This window comes from Cajanus cajan, chromosome 7 (assembly GCF_000230855.2).
Source record: "Cajanus cajan strain Asha chromosome 7, NIPB_CcT2T_4, whole genome shotgun sequence".
NCBI classification, from domain to species: Eukaryota; Viridiplantae; Streptophyta; class Magnoliopsida; order Fabales; family Fabaceae; genus Cajanus; species Cajanus cajan.
The window spans coordinates 54,682,838-54,702,005 of NC_138523.1; the positions used below are offsets into that span (position 1 = coordinate 54,682,838).

A 19,168-nucleotide genomic window follows, 5' to 3' on the forward strand; every position below is an offset into this window, starting at 1 on the left:
GGTAGGGTCAACCGGGATATAAAACTAACTAGTAAAAAGGGTTAACAAAAACAACACTAGAATATTTAAGTCTTATATGCCTAAACTACACGGATAGGATGGGCACGTGCACATCCTCAGGACCCCTTCTCAATCATTTATTAGTGGATCAAGATCTTTTAACTTTCTTTAGTTCATGACCCTTGTAATGGACCCTTAACTGGACTCTCTCCTACCCAAATATGAGTCTTTTACACGGATGCTGCATGTTCTTGATCTAATATCACATGGTTTCTGATCCATCCCATCCCATATTAACCGATAGCTGAAATCACCAAATTACCCTTGACAGCCACCGATGAGGCATACCTACCTATAGGGACAGCATGGTAACTGAAAATTCTTTTCCACTTTAGGCTTTGGAGGGCAAGGAATCTTATTATCTTAATCTATGACACTTACGTAGTGCTTCAGATCGTGGCAAGTGGCTTATATGGGGAGCTTCCTCTTTGCTTTTTTTCACACAACCAGGCCTTACCTGTTACATGGCATAGAGACCCGAACATATTCTCATAATGGTGGTTAGTATATTGTACGGAAAAGATGTGACGAGACAGTGAGTTTAGGCTGTCAAATATTGTTATCTATTTTTAATAAGAGGGCCATGAAAGCAACTTATCAAATGTAGACATGAAGAGATCTACAAAATAGTCTTCTTACTTTCTTCTAAGTTGTTGCTACTTGCTAGTATCCTTAATAGCTTAGTAGGCGTGTGAAAGAGATGGGGAAGACAGGGAAATGGCTTAGAAACTTGTTGACAGGTAAGAAGGACAAGGAAAAGGAGAAGGAAAAATCTACAACCAACCTGAATTCTTCTTCAAATGGAACAGAAAATTCAACCACTCCAATTTCCACAACCCCAAAGGAGAAGAAGCGATGGAGTTTTAGAAGATCATCAGCCTCAGCCGCTGCTACAGCCACAGCCACACCAACAACAGTTTCCAAGGAATTGAATTTTGTAGAATCAAATGTCACTGCTTCACAAACAGCGCAAACTGACATTGATATTCAGAATGAGCAGAAGAAGCATGCCATGGCTGTGGCTGCTGCCACTGCAGCAGCAGCTGATGCTGCAGTGGCAGCTGATGCTGCAGTGGCAGCTGCTCAGGCTGTAGCTGCTGTGATCCGTTTGACTTCTGCTTCCAATGGAACATCAAAAAGCATTGAAGAAGCTGCTGCCATTAAAATCCAATCTGCCTTTCGCTCTCACCTGGTATTTCACTTTCAAGGAAGCTAGTTTTGTCTTTCATTCTCAAGGGAATGAATTGTATTGGTATTTTTGAGTATCTGAATTTGTGATATGGTATGTGTTGTCAATGTTTCTATGACAGGCAAGAAAAGCATTGTGTGCTCTTAGAGGATTAGTGAAGTTGCAGGCACTAGTAAGGGGTCACTTGGTGAGAAAACAGGCCAAGGCAACATTGAGATGCATGCAGGCTTTGGTGACAGCACAAGCCAGAGCTCGTGCTCAAAGGGTCCGAACAGGGTCAGAAGGAAAGCCTAATCAAAAGCAACCAATGCACAGAAATGCCGCAGAGGATGATTTGTTCAGGCGCATGTATAATGTCAGTTTCATAACTGCTCCTAATTATCTTTTGATAGTAATATAGTTCTTGAAAATGAAATCTTCACCGTTGAAGTGATATAAAATATACATAATGTCAATGATGATGGTGGGAAATTATCTGAGGAATGAAAATGTTTGTTTATTAGCATTATCTTTTCAGCATGATACATAATTTTACATAAAAAGAAAGTAATAAATTTCATTTTGAATTATATGTTAAAGCACTCTAGGAAATGTTGTTATGTGGTGTCATTGATATGAAATATGGAATCTGTGCTTCTAGGAAATGGACAGAAACTTGGAAGATAACATCAAGATTGTAGAGATGGATGTTTGTGAACCAAAAGGTAACTCCAGAAGCAGAAGCAGCGGTGTGTATCATCATGGACATCACAAGCAGTCTGACCATAGATATTCCACACATTATTCAACAAATGGTTCATATTCAAAGGAAGAAAACTACAAGGTATCACCAGCTCCATCAGCATTGACAGAGTTGAGTCCAAGAGCCTGCAGTGGCCATTTTGAGGACTGTTTCAGCACAGCACAAAGCAGTCCACAGTTCTACTCTGCTGTGTCAAGAACAGACGATTCAAAGCACCCTTTTGCTTTCCCTAGGCCAGCTTATGCAGAATCCATGTCCTATGACTACCCTTTGTTCCCAAATTACATGGCTAACACTGAATCATCAAGAGCCAAAGTCAGATCACATAGTGCACCAAAACAAAGACCAGATTCATTTGAGAGGCAACCAAGCCGGCGAAGAGTTTCGGTTGAGGGAAGAAACGTCCCAAGGCCAATGAGGATGCAAAGGTCATCTTCACATGTGGGTGCCACTGCCCATAACTACCAATATCCTTGGTCGATCAAACTTGATAGATCCGCAGTTTCACTCAAAGACAGCGAGTGTGGCTCTACAAGTACAGTGCTCACTAACACTAATTATTGCAGGTCTCTTGTTGCATATGACGTGAGTACTCACTATTCTCATACCAGTTTTTATCACAGTTGAATACTAGATATAAACAAGAACAATAATTAAAGAGTAACCATGTTTAATAATATATATCTGTATATAAATGAATGTGTCTGTACTCTTTGTCACTTAAAGTTGTTTAAATACAAATTTAGAAGTATTTTTGAGAATTTTTTCTACTAAAAATAATTTTTTATAATTTTTTTTTTTATAAATAGATGAATGATATATATATATATATATATATATATATATGTATGAATTTTTTTTTTCAGCAGTAATGTCAATAACTATATTGGGTATGAATTTTTTTTTTCAGCAGTAATGTCAATAACTATATTGGGTATGACAATGTTTTCTCATTGCTTGCTTTGAATGCAGCCACGTGGAGATAGGTACTGACTATTGAGGATGCACCTTGTGCAACACCAAATAGAAGCCACTTTTCAAGAACACAAAAATCTGGAGTTGAGAGTTTCAGGTTGCTGAGTTTTCCTCCTTTAAGATTAATAACTCTGCTTTCACAATATAGAGTTGTTGATAGATTTATTAAAGTCCATTCATCGTAGACTTTCTGCTTCTATTCATTGTTTGCCAAGTTTGTGAATTACTTTGTAATAAAACACAGTAACGGTTTATGTTTTGTATAAATTTTACCAAGTGAGATATTACCAATGTTATTTGTTATTGTTTTCTCCTTTTTGGCAAAACAAATAATAATATTGTATATTTTTGTACTCTGTAGTGAGTAATAATACTGATGAAAGCAATTCACAGTAGCAACTTACACGAGGACATCTCCTGGAGTAAAGAAAATTACAATAAAACAAAAAGAATAAGAAATTGAAAGAATTATTAAATGGTCGTCCCGTTAATTTCAGATTTTTTTTAATAACATTCTGGTATTAAATGATCATTTAAGTTTCATTGACTTTAACTTTATGGTCATAATGTAAAACTCTTCTTCAAGTGTTCCTTCTGTTCTGTTACTCAAGACGTATTGATCATATGAAGATTAATATAAATTGCTATTTAGTTAAAACTTACACGCACCGTACATGAACTATATCTCAATACAATTCACTAACATTTTAGAATATCTGGAATCATGTATAGAATGGCAGGTGGCATGAAAGGCGTGACTGGAACATTGCAAAATGTTATGTTTCTTGCTGATCTGAACTGCTCTTCCTGTCCCTTTCATTATCTGGAATTAATCAAAGAACAAGAAGCCATAATCTTGTGACCATTCCAAAACAGATCTATTCTATAACCTAAAGCCATCCCCTGTGGCCCATCAATTATATATGGTTGGATTATTCTAGGGGCATGTTTTCTTAATAATATAACAAAAAACGCTATATAGTTGAAAATAGAGTGCACTTTATATATGCTCAGCTCTAAAGATTTTGAGGATGACAGTTCTTGTGTATAAAATAAACGTGAGTTGAAAGATTCTTATGCTATCAACCAAGTAGCAACTAACAATGTGTAAAATCGAAGCCTTTTCATCCTACCCTGTTCATTTCCCATCTTGGTTTTCGATTTTGTTATTCAATTTTTCACCTACTCAGACAACGACGACTTTATGTTTACCGAACCCATATACCAATCTGCTTCAAAACTCCATACCCTTTAGCATCAAGTTATAAAATTCTTCACTTATAATTGTTTATTGACGAATGCTTTTTATTCGAAATTTTTAAAAAGAAGACTCCAATGATATAGCTGACATCCTGTTGTTTGTGTTTTACTTGGTCTAAGCCGCTCTGTTATGGTACATTGACTTCAGGGAACCAACATTCTAGAAAACCTACGGCATATACGCCAGCTTTCTGTTATGTATAGTTTCACTTAAAAAAAAAAAAGTAACATCGTTACGCTTTATACATCCAATAAAATATATATATTATAATTTTTACTTATATGTTAAAAAATTCATTAATTTAATGGACAATTGTTTTGTTGAAGGTAAGGATGAGAGATTCAACTCTTATCTTTCACATTTTTTGATAATTTTTTAATTTTATTTTCACATCACATGTCAATGTTAGTATTATTATCATGTCAAGTATCATGTTATATTATTAAATTTTTAAAAAGATTAAAATTATATAATTATGATATTTGACATATATTTAATTTGTTCAATTGAAAATTTTGAGAATTCCAATTACATAACTCAAAAAATTAAAAGATCAAAAGTATATTTAATTTTTTTAATAATTAAAATATATAATTTTTCTACTTAGTTCAACTCATTTATATATCTGTCTATTTTGTTATCATACATTGAAATCAAATTAAAATTTGAATATATTTGGATTTCAAAAATATGACTTTTTATTTTAGTTTTTGTGAAATTTTATTTATTTATAGTTCTCAAATATCATTAACGAAATGGTCTGTTTTAGTCGAGTGACAAAAATGACATTAATATTTTTAAATGTAATAACCGCGAAAGAATAATTAAATATTATAGGATTAAAAATGTCATATTTTTAGCGACAAAGAACTATATTTTAAAATATATATATTATTTGATATTATGGACGGCAGTTTAACATAATGTATGTATTTAGCAGTGCAATCTTCCTATAGTACATATTATTATATAAATGACGGTATGGTGTAGTTGGTTCATTAGTGTTTAACTTTTTTCTTCTGTCCCCTTTTATTTTTAATAAAATAAAACGATGAGAGAAGAGAAGTGATATTTTCCTTGGCTATCTAGTGTTGCTTGACTTTGATCGGCTCTCAATCCTTTATGATAAGTTTCATTTTACAAGTTGGAAAAAATTAATTAAACAGGTTTCATATCGCCAGAAAATTATTTCCTTAGATTTTTTTTCTTCTTAAATTTCAAGCATGCTTGAATAGACCATGTTGCCAAGTTTTATTCTGATCTTGGATCTTACTACCTACTCAAACGTCTTAAGTCTAACTCATTATGAAGACTTGGTTTCATTAATTTCACTGAGATTTTAATTTGGAAGGAATTGAATTGTATAAAATTTTAGTAAACGACACCTATTTATGCCGCTTGAATTACATGAAGTGGTCACATTAATTGAATGTAACAAGACAACAAATGTAGCAAGTGTTACTCTAATTTGCTTGTGGAAGAAATGAAAAGATTGAAAGATACTTGAAAAACAGGGACACATGGAATTGAAGAGTGTTAATTGAACGTAAAAACGATATAATATGGTCTAACCTATCAACTTCATAGCTTTGCTTTCAGACACAGCATAAACATTTGTTGACTTTTGGTACAAATTGTGTCTAGTATTGTATCACGGGTTTCTGTCAGATATCATTGCTCAACTACAAAATATAATGACCATTAAGATCATGTGTCATTAAATTAATAACACTTAAAGCATTATTTTTTATTTTTCTAAAATGAGGTTATGTAAGGTGAGAAAGTGAGAACTTATCTATTATAAATTCTTACTTTCTCATTTTATACATCTTCTCACTTAAAAGTTAATTTCTTTTCTTTTTTGTAATATTAAATAGAAAACAAAATGATTTTTTTTTTATTTCAAGAGTACTTTTTAAGAAATCCTTATTAGATAATGCTATTTTTTTCTCAAATGTTTGTCTCTTAAATATAACAGTTGTGTGATTTTAATTCCTTAAATTTTAATTAAATAATTTTAGTCTTCAAGTATTATAGTTATGTAATTTTGATTTCTTAAATTTTAATCAACTAATTTTAGTCTTTAAAATATTATAATAATAATGTGATTTTAATCCTTCAAATATAATAATTATACAAGTTTTTACCTATTTAAATTATATATATTAGTATATAATTATAATATTTGAAGAACTAAAATCTTACAATTACAATACTTGAATACTAAAATTAATTGTTCTATTAGAACTTTGACAACCAAAATCATATACTTGTAATACTAGAAGGAATAAGGTGTAATTAAGCTTATTTTCTTTATATGACTAGAAGTTATAATTTCTTTCCATCAAGTCAATCCGTTTTATAGATAAAATAATATTTTTAGTTATAACTTCATATTTAAAGTAGGAATCAAATATTAATTTTTAATTAAAAAATACATATATCAAACTATTTGTAATAACAATTTTTTGGTAATTCCAATATTCCTTTTCTCTTTAGATGACATTTTCTTAGCCTGATCATATGTTTATTTATTCACCAATTATAACTTCTGGGAAGCAAATTCTTGTATATGGACTTCAATTTAGAATCTAAACTAAAATGTTAATCCTTTAATCATTTAAACTTCAGATAACAAAAATAAACTGATTTTACTGTAATTTAACATAATCTGGAATTTTCTTCATAAATTATATTTAGAAATCAAATGTAGCAAATAGTTTATCTCACAGCCAATGTTAAATTATGCCCGGCCCATTTGCTGGGTCAATCGAATGCGATGGAGAATCAATTTACTAATGGCTAGTTTCATAGTCAAAGGGAATAAACATATATATTTGCTTATAAAAATAGGCAAAATATGGTAAAAACCGTGTTTTTGGTGAGATCAGGCACCAATTTCCTTCCAGCCACCAACAAACATCAGCATTTGCTATGCATGCCAGTTCATTTGCCAATTTGCTAATATGTACCGCTAAAAAAAGTGCATACAGAATAAGAATGAAAAGAGTAATACTTTGGTTTTAGCATCTTGAATTAGGATTGTAACTAAAATAGTGATTTTATTCCATATTTGGCGTGTTGCTTCCAACATCTCCATAGAATTTAAAAGTAGGAAAACACAGACAGTGATAAAATATTAATATTTTTTAATCTAATTTAGGTCTAATTTGAGCGAGTTGAATATAAAGAAGATTATAAGCATTGAGAAACCAGCTTTTAATATATAAAAAAAGGGGAAAGAATGTACCTAAAAATAGGGATAAACTAAAGAAATTATAGAAAGCAGCTAGCAATGTTTAAGTCTAAGTCACATTGGTCATTATCCCAAAATAAAAGTCTACAATAATTATCAAAAGTTGTTTTTTTAGATGTAATGTAGTAGTCCATGTAAATGTCTAACCAAAACAATGTCTCGTTATTTTATGAGAGAGAGAGTAATGTCAATTTGCATCTCACCAAACTTGAGAAATATCCCCAACACCTTTATATATATATATAAATCCAAGTTCATTCTCGTGACACAAAATCACTAGTAAACAAGAAAAACCAAATTCATTAATGGCCTCTCATTCTCCAAAGAGAGAAGGCCCTTATCTTAATGTACTATTCCTCTTTGTGATTCTCATCTCCATCATCAACCCCTCACACCAAGCTTCTTCCCCTACTCTGCCCCCTCTAAACCCTAGACTCTCCAAAGCCTACACTGCCCTTCAAGCATGGAAACACTCAATCACCTCAGACCCCAAAAACTTCACTTCCAACTGGTGTGGCCCCCATGTATGCAACTACACCGGCATATACTGTGCACCTGCCCTAGATGACCCTTACATCTACACAGTGGCTGGAGTTGACCTAAACCATGCCACCATCTCCGGTTCACTCCCTCAAGAACTTGGCCTCTTAACCGACCTAGCCCTTTTCCACATCAACTCCAACCGCTTCTGCGGTTCCCTCCCCAACACCTTCGACCAACTCACCCTTCTCCACGAACTCGACATCAGCAACAACCAATTCTCAGGACCATTCCCCGAGCCTCTTCTTTGCCTCTCTTCATTGAAATACTTGGATATCAGGTTCAACAACTTCCACGGCAACGTCCCCTCGCGCCTCTTCGACCTCAAACTCGATGCCCTTTTCATCAACAACAACAACTTCCAATTCTCCTTGCCTCAGAATTTCGGGAACAGTCCTGCTTCTGTGGTTGTGTTTGCCAACAATGACCTCAAGGGGTGTCTTCCTTCGAGCTTGGTCAACATGAAGGGTACCCTTAACGAGATTATCATCATGAACAGTGGCTTAACGGGGTGTTTGCCACCGGAGATAGGGGACTTGGAGAAAGTAACAGTGTTTGATGTCAGCTTCAATAAGTTGGTTGGAGAATTGCCTGAGTCATTGGGGAGAATGAAGAAGTTGGAACAGCTGAATGTGGCGCATAACATGTTGTCTGGCACGGTTCCCGAGAGTGTTTGCATGTTGCCGAGGTTGGAGAATTTCACGTACTCGTATAACTACTTCTGCACTGAGTCACCGCTGTGTCTCAAGTTGAAAGATAAAGATGATGCCAAGAATTGTCTTCCTTATAGACCATTGCAAAGGTCACGTGAGGAGTGTGAAGCTTTTTATGCACATCCTGTTCAGTGTAGTGCCTTCGGTTGTGTAACTCCACCGCCACCGCCACCTCCGCCGCCTCCACCACCGCCACCGCCTCCACCACCACCTCCGCCACCACCACCACCACCGCCGCCGCCCCCAGCGGCTTACTACCACTATCCCTGAGGAGCCATGGCAGAAATAAAAATTTTTAATTTTTTTTTCTTTTCTGAATTTGTTTCTATATTTTTTTGGAGATTGAAAGACTAGCTCAGTGAATATAATATTACACGTGGTTTTCATTTTTGGTCATACTTTTACCTTGTAACAATAAAAATATAAAAGGGTGGAAATTGGCTATTTCCACTGTTCATTTGAAAATTTAAGGAGGTTTGGTTTGAGACTTTGAGAACAATGGGTTGTTAATATGGGTCATGTGACATTCATTCTCTCGTCACTAACGAAAGTAATTTTCTTAAAAAATCATTATATAATGTTTTCTGGATAAGTGGAAAAGAAAGTTGAATTCTATTATGTTTGTTCGTCGCTGCACGTAATAACAATGGAAATTTTGTCGAAAACGATGGAGAGGATCGGATATTTCTTATTGTGATCTTAAAAACATCATTTTAGAGGTAAAAAAAAAGTAACAATACTTCTTCTATGGAAATTGATTAATAGTACGAAAAAATTTTAACTGCAAAAGTTCGACGAATACTTGGTTTGAGTTCTGTTACTTTTTAGTTATTTTCCATGTTAATATATATCGTTTGTTCAATAACAAGTGGCTATATCTTTCATCGATCACGATCACCATCATTTCATGCAATATTTCTTTGTACTAATAAATGGAAAGAATATTGTTTTGCTATTCAAAACAAATTCATCCCTTGCCTAGTCAATGACAACGATTTATCTTTATATATTATAAATAAATGTCAGATGGGGAGTCCTTATCAGTTTATCACTTTATCTCTAGTAATTGTCAATGTTTATAAAAGGAATTATTCTATTTCGTCTACATTATTTCAATAATTTTATTTTTATAATTATCTCGATTACTCTTCTTTTTTTATTATTTTTATTTAGTTTTTATTATTTTCTTAGTTTTTAAACTTTTTAAAACTGTTAAAAAACAATTCGTATAATTATAACTACTTAAAAATTATCTATATTATTAACAAATTTTATTTTATTTTTTATTTTTTAAATTGTTAATAACTCACTTTTATTTTATATTTTAGAAGTATATGGTGACACAAAATATTTTTTGATACTGGTATATATAGGTGAACTAATTCAAATGACGTATAATTTAAATCGAGTATCGTCAAATAATTATAAAACTTAGTAATTAAGGCAAATACTCAGATCAACACTTCTAAAGTTTTTTCTCCTATATATAAGTCTGATCAATAAGTCACTTTCTTCACCCTTTGTGTTTAATTTTATACTTCCACTTATCTATTGAAATATGAATAACTATATTATATATTACTTACATTTTAATTAAGACTTATGATCAATATATAATTCTTAAGACAAACTTATCAGTAAACTAAGGCAATAGAGATCATAAATGCAATTATAAGTTATTGTCAACAATTAATTAAAATTCACGTAATAATAAAAATTGGATTAAATTATACTCTAGATTTTCATCTTATTTTTTAATTTATTTTATTCCTTTTGTCTTTTAAAATATTTATTTTAATCTTTTATCTGTTAAAATTAGGTTAATTTAGTCCTTTAATTTTTTTTGACTAATTCAATATTTAAAACTTGTCTTATAAGATTTAGATTAATTTAATTATTTTAAATATTTTTTAACTGATTTAAGACTTAAAATTTGTCTCATAAAATTCAATTATAAGAAAATTATTGGATTTAATTAAAGTTCAAACTAGATATGCTATAAATATGATGAAAATATTTTTTTATAAAAAATTTCAAAATATTTTCTATTTTTTCATAAGATGTATATTTTATACAACTTTCACTATATTTATAAAAAAAATTTGGATTCAAACATCAATTACATTTTGATAATTTTTATACAAATAAATCTAATATTACAAGTTTCATGTTTTAAATCAGTTGAAAAATTGATTCAAAAAAATCATGTCGCAATATTAAAAATATTTATCATTTTAAAATGACTAAATTAATTCAAATATAAAAAATAAATGATCAAATAAATATTTTAATAAATAAAAGATTAAAATAAATCTAAAAAAATAAGATAAATGATAAAAGTAAATTTTAGCCTTAAAATTAATTAAATAATTAGTTAATAATTCAGTCTTGTAAAAAAAAAGTACATTGTTGACATTTACAAAGAAGTGTTCATATATGGTCGGAGATTTGAGAAAAACTCAGTTTCTACCTATTCATTTTCTTTTATCTTTCTCTTATATTAAATAATCAATAATAATTCTATTTATTTTCACGTCATTTTCTTTTATACGTAAGTTTTTCTTTTCTTTTCATATTCATCGTATCAAAGTAGGCGTAATGGTTTGACTATATAATATAGAATAGAACGTGGGTTGATTTAGTCAATTGAAATTTAAACATAATAAAATATTTTTGTTTGGTAGTTGTTGTCCTTTAAAGTCGTGTTTGCATTAATGGGGGAAAGAATATTAGAGGGTTTCAATTGAAGTAAAGACGTTGGTAACAGAAAATGCATGTGGGTGAAATATTACTGTGAAATTACACTTCGCTTCCAAGAGACTGAGTTGATGCTGTTTTACATACTTGACAGGTGTAATTGTCCGAAGCTACTCTAGTCATTTTCTTCTATGTAAACTTCAATTTTAGATTGTTTTTTTTAAGAGTTTTAGCTCTCCAAATCCATTAATGTTTCCTTCACCATTTTACAAAACATTAAATCACAAGATATTTGTTTCAGGAACCAATTAATAGAATCACCATATTTACATTCCTTTTGTTGAAACATAATGTTTCCTCCCTTGACATTCATTGCCCCTAAAACCTTCTCCAAGTATCACATTACCAAGTCATTATCGAGACAATTATTTTTTTTTATTAACTTTTCATGATTGCAGCATCAAAATCAAGTTAATAAAAACATAAACCCTTCAAAAGGGCTTGATCACATAAATCAGTATGACAACTACATAAACATAATTAAAAGACAAAATTAAAATCCTACTAACATAATGATCTACAGTGGCCGTACTAGAAAACTAAGATAAGCTAAGATAAATCAGAATGACAACTACAAAAAACGTGAACTTTAATTACCTTTCATCGAGTTTCGTTGTCCATCAAAGAGGGCTTGAGCTTCCTCGATCATCGTTCGTCAAAGATGAGTTGAGCTTCCTCGATTGATGTCCATTGAAGAACAAAAACAACACAAAAGGATTCCTAGATCACCAGTCGATGATTAGTAAAAATTAAAAAAGGTTCTTAGTAATCATAAGACGTCAATGTGTTTCATGTGCAAGAGAGACAAAGAATGAGAACATGATATGATCAATGTTCGCTGATGTGAATTTGAGACATTCCATTCTACATCAATTACCCACAAAAATAATATAGAACAGTTTTAAACTTTCAATTCTATATTGATCACTAACAAAACTAGGGTAAAATATCGGTTCTATATATAATCAATGTAAATATATTTACATTTTTCACTTACATCAATTTTGGTAAAAATGATGTAGTGGCGATGTTGAATAGTAGATTCGTAGTAGTAACGGCGAGCAATGCGATGGAGTTGTTTGGGCTGGTGGAAGTTGCAATGGGCTGGAAGCTGGTTTTAGTTTAAACACAGGCTTGAGCTATCTCTTGTGTATGTTGTGGGGTCGAATAATTATAGCATGCCACAAAGATTGCAATGATTTCTTTATGCTAGATAAACTGCAACAAATCAAACTGTTTTCTCAAGTTTGGTTTCTTAATTATTTTCATTCTTTTAATTGTTTTAGTCTCTTAATTTTTTAAAATTTATTTTTATCCTCTAATTTAAAAATGTTTCACTTTTATTTTTAAAATAGTTTAGATACACATTATAATTCAGGTGAATACAAAAAAGTAATTTAGATAACGTTTAAAAATTGACATAAAATATTATTTAAATTACTTTGAATATCAAAATGTTGTATATTTTTAAATTAGAGAAATTAAAATAAAATAATGTTTTTTTAAAGGATTAACATCGAACTTGAGATACTGAAATTTGTTTTATAGAAAAATTGTAATTCTTAAATTTTTTATATTATATTATAAATTAAAAATGTGATTTAAAGGTTTTTTTTTTCATTTTACGAAATAAATATTCTCTAACTTCTATTTAAATGCTAATTTCACACACTATTTTTGTGATTAAAAGAAAGTCCTCTCTTGAACCATGTTGAATCGTCTATCTCTTCGATCTATTGTCATTTATCTTTCCTTATAATTTGAATTTTAATAGTTTTATTTTAAAAAATATACACAATAAAATACTAATTATACCTTTTATAACTTGAAAAAGAATGTTTTAGAAACAGCGGAGAGATTGCCGTGTGTTTCTTTCTTTCTTTTGCGGGGCAGGAAACATTTTTTTTGTAATTTAGGGAACAATTAAAGAGGCCAAGATGAGGTCCATGATATAAAGCCCAGCCCATACAACAGCCGCTATTCAACATGAAAGGCTTAGATTATGAAAAGCCCAAGCCCATGGAAGGCATCAGGAAAACCCTAATTTATTGAGATTGAAGATAATAAGAAAGAGAGAGAGAGAGAGGTATATAAGAGGCTAGGGTTTGGGGTTTTGTGGGTGCCATTGTCGCAGCTGCTGTTATTCGCACCGCAACGCAAAGCAAACAGTGAGCGATGGCCGTCGGAAAGAACAAGCGCATCTCCAAGGGGAAGAAGGGTGGCAAGAAGAAGGCGTCAGTATTTTCCATTTCAATCCCCCTTTTTCTCTCGTTCAATTTTTGTTAGCGTTAATAATTCAACTTCAATTATGGTTTGTGTATGAATGTGCAGAGCTGACCCCTTTGCCAAGAAGGATTGGTACGACATCAAGGCTCCTTCTGTTTTCCAAGTCAAAAATGTTGGCAAAACCCTAGTCTCTCGTACTCAGGGTACCAAGGTATTGCTTTCTGAATTTTCAACGCACAATTTGGATTTCACTTTGTATTGTTGGTTTTTTGTTGATGGTCGCTTGTATAGGTTTTTGAAATGAGAAATTTGTGAGGTTATAGCTTGGACTTGTGTAGTGATTGTTGTGTTGGATCTATTTCTTTTGTTTTGGTCAATTTCATCCAATATCTGATTTTTTTTTATTTACTTAGTGAACTTAGAGAGAAGTTAAACAGAATGGTAGCTCCCTCGTTTGGGCTTTTGTTCTCCATAGGTCTCTATTGGATATGGGAATGAACTAATTTTGGTTTGAAGTGTGCACTTATTGCATATTTGGTTCTATGGGAAAATGATAGTTTATGAATATTTAAAGTGGCTGCTAACAGTTACTTATCTTCATACGTGTTATGGCATGTGATTTGGTGTTTATAAACTTTGTATGCTTATATGGATGGTGGTTGTTTCAAATTACAGATTGCTTCAGAAGGACTCAAACATAGAGTGTTTGAGGTCTCGTTGGCTGATCTTCAAGGGGATGAGGATCATGCATTCAGGAAGATTAGGTTGAGAGCTGAAGATGTTCAAGGGAAGAATGTTCTGACAAATTTCTGGGTATGATAGATGGCTGAAGCGTCTTTTGGTTGTAATGTTGTCCTATGTTATTCTTATCAAATTTGGTTTTTCTTTTGATTTTTTCTAGGGAATGGATTTCACAACTGACAAGCTGAGGTCATTGGTGCGAAAATGGCAAACTCTCATTGAAGCCCATGTGGATGTGAAGACAACTGATAATTACACTTTGAGGATGTTCTGCATTGGATTTACCAAAAGAAGAGCTAACCAGGTCAAGAGAACCTGTTATGCACAATCCAGCCAGATTAGACAGGTATATACACCAATATTTGTTAGTTAGATGTCACATATTTTTGCTATCTATTTAATTTTATTACAGAAACTTGTTCTCTGTGTTCAACATGTTACTCAATGCTCATGCTACAGGTTGCTCTTTAATCGAAGTTCATATGTTAAATAAGAAATTAGTGGGTTTGAGCTATAGAATATGTTGTGCTTTCTTCTATAATATTGCATATTAGTAATTAAGTTTACACTTTTATCTTTTCAGATCCGTAGGAAGATGAGGGAGATCATGACCAACCAGGCAACATCCTGTGATTTGAAGGAGTTGGTCCGTAAGTTTATTCCTGAGATTATAGGAAAAGAGATTGAGAAGGCAACATCTAGTATTTACCCTCTGCAGAATGTGTTTGTTCGTAAAGTCAAGATCCTTAAAGCTCCCAAGTTTGATCTTGGAAAACTGATGGAGGTAATTTAAAAAAAATAAATAAATTTCTTCATTTTCTTTTTGATCATACATCATGAAAATATTTCATAATGTCCTTTACCTGAATAAACTTGATTGTCTAGTGTGTTTGGTTTTCTATTAAGAGATAACCTAATGACCAGTTGCATGCTTGGCAATTTGTTTATTCTGTTTAATATAACCAATTTCCTTAACGATTTATGTTAAACAAAAATTAGCATACTTTGTTGCAGTGTTTTAAAACCCGGACCGACCCGGCCGGTCGGACCGGTTGGACCGGGAACCGGTGGTCCAGCCGGTTCGAATCTGAAGTTGGATCGGTTATGCAGTCGACCCGTTTCAAACCGGATTGAACCGGTCAATTTTCCGGTTCAACCGGTGAACCGGTGGGTCAAACCGGTTCAACCACTTTTTTTTCTTATTTTTTTAAAAAAATTTTAAGGGACCATAAATCACAAAAATAATAATGAAAATTGAATCTCTTAATGAAAAAGCAAGGAGTCTTATTAAATATAACAATGACTACTTGTTCTAATATATTTGTTTGCGATATATACAACTTAAATAACTTTTACAGTATATTATTAATTTTAAATTATATATTTAATAATGTAATATCTATGTAAATATTACATATATTATTTTGTGATATTAATTGCAAGCATATTATATATGTACATATTATTTATATTTTTAATTTGTATTAATATACCGTTTAACATGTAATTTTTTTATGTATTTTTTTACAAAATAAAAATAAAAATAATTTTAAATAAGATAGAAAAATTGAAATTTAAAATAAGATATGAATTTATTAAAATTTATAAGTATAAAATATATTTAATATAAATATTTTTTAATAAAAATTGAGCCATGCAGTTCAACTAGTGACCCACCGGTTCAACCTTTGACCCACTGACCCAGTACCTTAACCGGTTCGATGACCGGTCCGGTTTTTAAAACTATGCTTTGTTGCTTTCTAACTGCTTCATTTCCTTCACCAAATCTGATGATTCAGTTGACCCTTGTTGATTGTCATGTCTTGCCTAGAAATTGATGTTTTCACTTGCATATATTTGTAACCTGGTTAGTGGGCAGTGGATTGGTTTGATGCCTTTGCTTTTTGGCTATTGTAGGTTCATGGTGATTACTCGGAAGATGTTGGTACAAAGGTAGAGAGACCTGCTGATGAAACAATTGCAGAGGAACCCACCGAAATTGTTGGAGCTTGATTTAGTGAAGATGCATTCAGTTTGTTTTAGGTTTCCTGTTTCTAATGTTATCATTGAAAATTAAGTTCAAAACTTCTGTTCGATGTTTATGTGTAAGGCGAGTGAACCAGTTTTGTTTTGACAATCAGAAGACATTTTTGTCTCGCAATATATATATCTGGGTTTTGTTCGGGACCCAAAATTAGATCCGTGCTTGCTTATAGTGATATTGACATCATATCATTCTTAATATTATGCATTTTTTTGTCACACTGACTTGTTGATTCAGTGATTACTCCTTAGTGCTTAGTGTGTACATCGTTAGTTTATGGTTTGCATACAATTTTAACGATGAATTGTTTCGTGAGTAATTGACATCAGCATATAGTACTTGAAGGTATTATAATATCAATATAGTTTAAGATAATATCGCTGTATTTATACAGTGATTTTGTCTTCTTTTTTTAACTCTTTTAGGGTGGTTGGATTTTTTAACAGTTTAGAGGTGCGTGTTAATTACATCATTACATACTTGCTATTGAGATTATTTGATTTAATTTGTGTATTTGCATGATATGATATTATATTTATGAAACAGGAAGCTCGATTTTTGAAATTGACACAGTTTAGTTAATAATAAAGCCAATTAAAAGTGTTAGACATGGTCATTAATTTGCTCATGCGATAATGGAGATAAGATTCTTGTTTATTGATTTGTGCAAGACTCCCATGTCCTACATCTAATTCCCTATAATAGTCGTTTAACACAAGTCAAAAGAAAAGATGTAATAAATTTTTCTATTATACTCTTATTTTTGTTTTATAATAAATGTATTAGTTATGTGTAATTAATTAGAAATCAAGTAATATGTAAAACTATAATTTTTAATATAACAGTTAATATTGCCTTTGAAAGTGACAAGCAAATAAAAATAAAATTTTATTAAAAATTTGACATAAGAAAACAACGAAAGGAGTATTTTATTTTGAAGAAACAAGTGAGTGTAATCCGTTGTTTTAATTATAAAAAAAGACCTATTTACTGATGTATAATATTTTAACTTATTTAGCAATCCTAATTTATTGTAAATTAATTAATCATGTCTACTCTGTTTCCGAAGCGGATGAATTTTTTTTTATTGGTTATTTATCGTAAGTCACATTTATTAGAGAAAGAAGTTATTCCTTAAATTACATATAAAATTAAATATAACTAGAAGTATTTAATTTTGAGCATTTTTGAATAAAAAAGAATTAATTAAAATTAACTATACTGTGTTAGTTCTGATAAAGCATGACAGAGAGAATATATATTTGCTCAAGGCGGATGTGTGAACTGATCCTAAATTAAACATTTAATTTTATCATTACACAAGACTGAACTGATCCTTAATTAAAATTTGATAATATGATTACTACAACTTTTAAGACATCATATCGTCATGAAAATAAGGTACAAACTTGTTGGCGAATTGTGGAAATTAGAGTATGATCATAATATGTTGGTTATGGATGCTACGGACGCTTGTATCATAAATTAAAATATGCAATTCATCACTAGAGTTGACATGGTTGTAGAGGATCGTTGGAAAGAACACTGAACATTACCATATCTCTACTCTTTCCTTTAATGATGACGTACTTCCTGAGAACTCCCTCCCTTTGAAAACCAGCCTTCTCCAGCACCCTCTGAGAACCCACATTTTCCACATCAACTAGACCTTGTAGCCTCTCCAAGTCTGGAAACTCCCTGAATGCACCTTTAACCACTTGTTTCACTACATGTGTTACAATCCCTTTACCCCAGTATCTCCACCCTAAAGCGTACCCAATTTCAGCTGATTTGCCCCTATTTCTACCCTTGCCCGAACATAAGCACAAATCAATACACCCAATTGCACGATCATTGAGACAAATTGCCCTGAACCATAGAGATTTGCTTGCAATATTTTGGATGAAGTTAATGCCATCCTCTTTGCTAGTGTAAGGTTCCCAAGTGCAATACCTGGCCACCTTTTCATCAGTGGTCCACAACATGAGATCATCAAGATCATCAAGACTAATGGGTCGGAGAGAGATTTTGGTCAAATCAACACCCTCTTCTCTGGCACTTGTTGTGGAACAAGTAGAAGCTCCCTCCATCATCTTGGCATGGATGAATCAATGGCTTGGTTATTATATATAATAAATTATGTAGAGCTTTGGCCTACTTACATCATTTATGTGGAGGAATGCTATGCTTGGAGTAGGGCCAAGAAAACTATGCGCTAAATTACAATATAGTTGCTAGCCGCCATGATTTATTATGTTTAATAGGTGTTGCAATTCAATTGAAGGGAAAACTATTACTTTTTAGAAGTTCCTACAAACTGACAAATCACGTAAATCATGTGTTCATATTATTATTATTAAAAAGCCTATCATTTGTTTCTTTAGGAAAAAAAAAACGAAGTGCTCCACTGCCCCTTAAAAAAGGCTCTATTATTAACCAATAGAATATCGCCTACATCTTTTTTCTTTTTTACCAACGGAATATTGCCTGCTCACACAATTGACGTCACAACAGTTTATTGAAATCAAACTGAAATCGGTGCCATTATGCACAATTCTAAAATTAAAACAGTATACGTTGGGTTATTCTCTTATAAATAACGCTTGTTCAAAAGCTGTCATGAAGTAATGGAAATGAAATGTGAAAGTAATAATAAACTACCGA

At 31.8% G+C, this 19,168-nt stretch overlaps 4 protein-coding genes across 4 annotated transcripts; 3 read left to right on the forward strand and 1 right to left on the reverse strand.

The window, feature by feature from the left end:
• The first annotated feature begins 206 nt into the window (after nt 1-206).
• LOC109795104 (protein IQ-DOMAIN 19) lies at nt 207-3,269 on the forward strand. The gene is made up of 4 exons (XM_083060130.1): nt 207-1,252; nt 1,371-1,604; nt 1,890-2,576; nt 2,964-3,269. Exons 1-4 carry the CDS (start codon nt 761-763, stop codon nt 2,982-2,984), a joined length of 1,434 nt encoding a protein of 477 aa, XP_082916256.1. The 5' UTR covers nt 207-760; the 3' UTR covers nt 2,985-3,269.
• Nucleotides 3,270-7,735: 4,466 nt separating this feature from the next.
• LOC109795209 (Leucine-rich repeat (LRR) family protein) lies at nt 7,736-9,134 on the forward strand. The gene has a single exon (XM_020354649.3). It carries the CDS (start codon nt 7,789-7,791, stop codon nt 9,004-9,006), a length of 1,218 nt encoding a protein of 405 aa, XP_020210238.2. The 5' UTR covers nt 7,736-7,788; the 3' UTR covers nt 9,007-9,134.
• Nucleotides 9,135-13,565: 4,431 nt separating this feature from the next.
• Nucleotides 13,566-16,657, forward strand: LOC109817131 (small ribosomal subunit protein eS1). The gene is made up of 6 exons (XM_020382332.3): nt 13,566-13,727; nt 13,825-13,930; nt 14,395-14,532; nt 14,621-14,806; nt 15,044-15,244; nt 16,378-16,657. Exons 1-6 carry the CDS (start codon nt 13,669-13,671, stop codon nt 16,471-16,473), a joined length of 786 nt encoding a protein of 261 aa, XP_020237921.1. The 5' UTR covers nt 13,566-13,668; the 3' UTR covers nt 16,474-16,657.
• A 1,295-nt stretch (nt 16,658-17,952) lies between these two features.
• LOC109816945 (uncharacterized) lies at nt 17,953-19,112 on the reverse strand. The gene has a single exon (XM_020382126.3). The coding sequence runs from the start codon at nt 18,595-18,597 to the stop codon at nt 18,010-18,012; it is 588 nt and encodes a 195-aa protein (XP_020237715.1). The 5' UTR covers nt 18,598-19,112; the 3' UTR covers nt 17,953-18,009.
• Between the last annotated feature and the right edge of the window lie 56 nt (nt 19,113-19,168).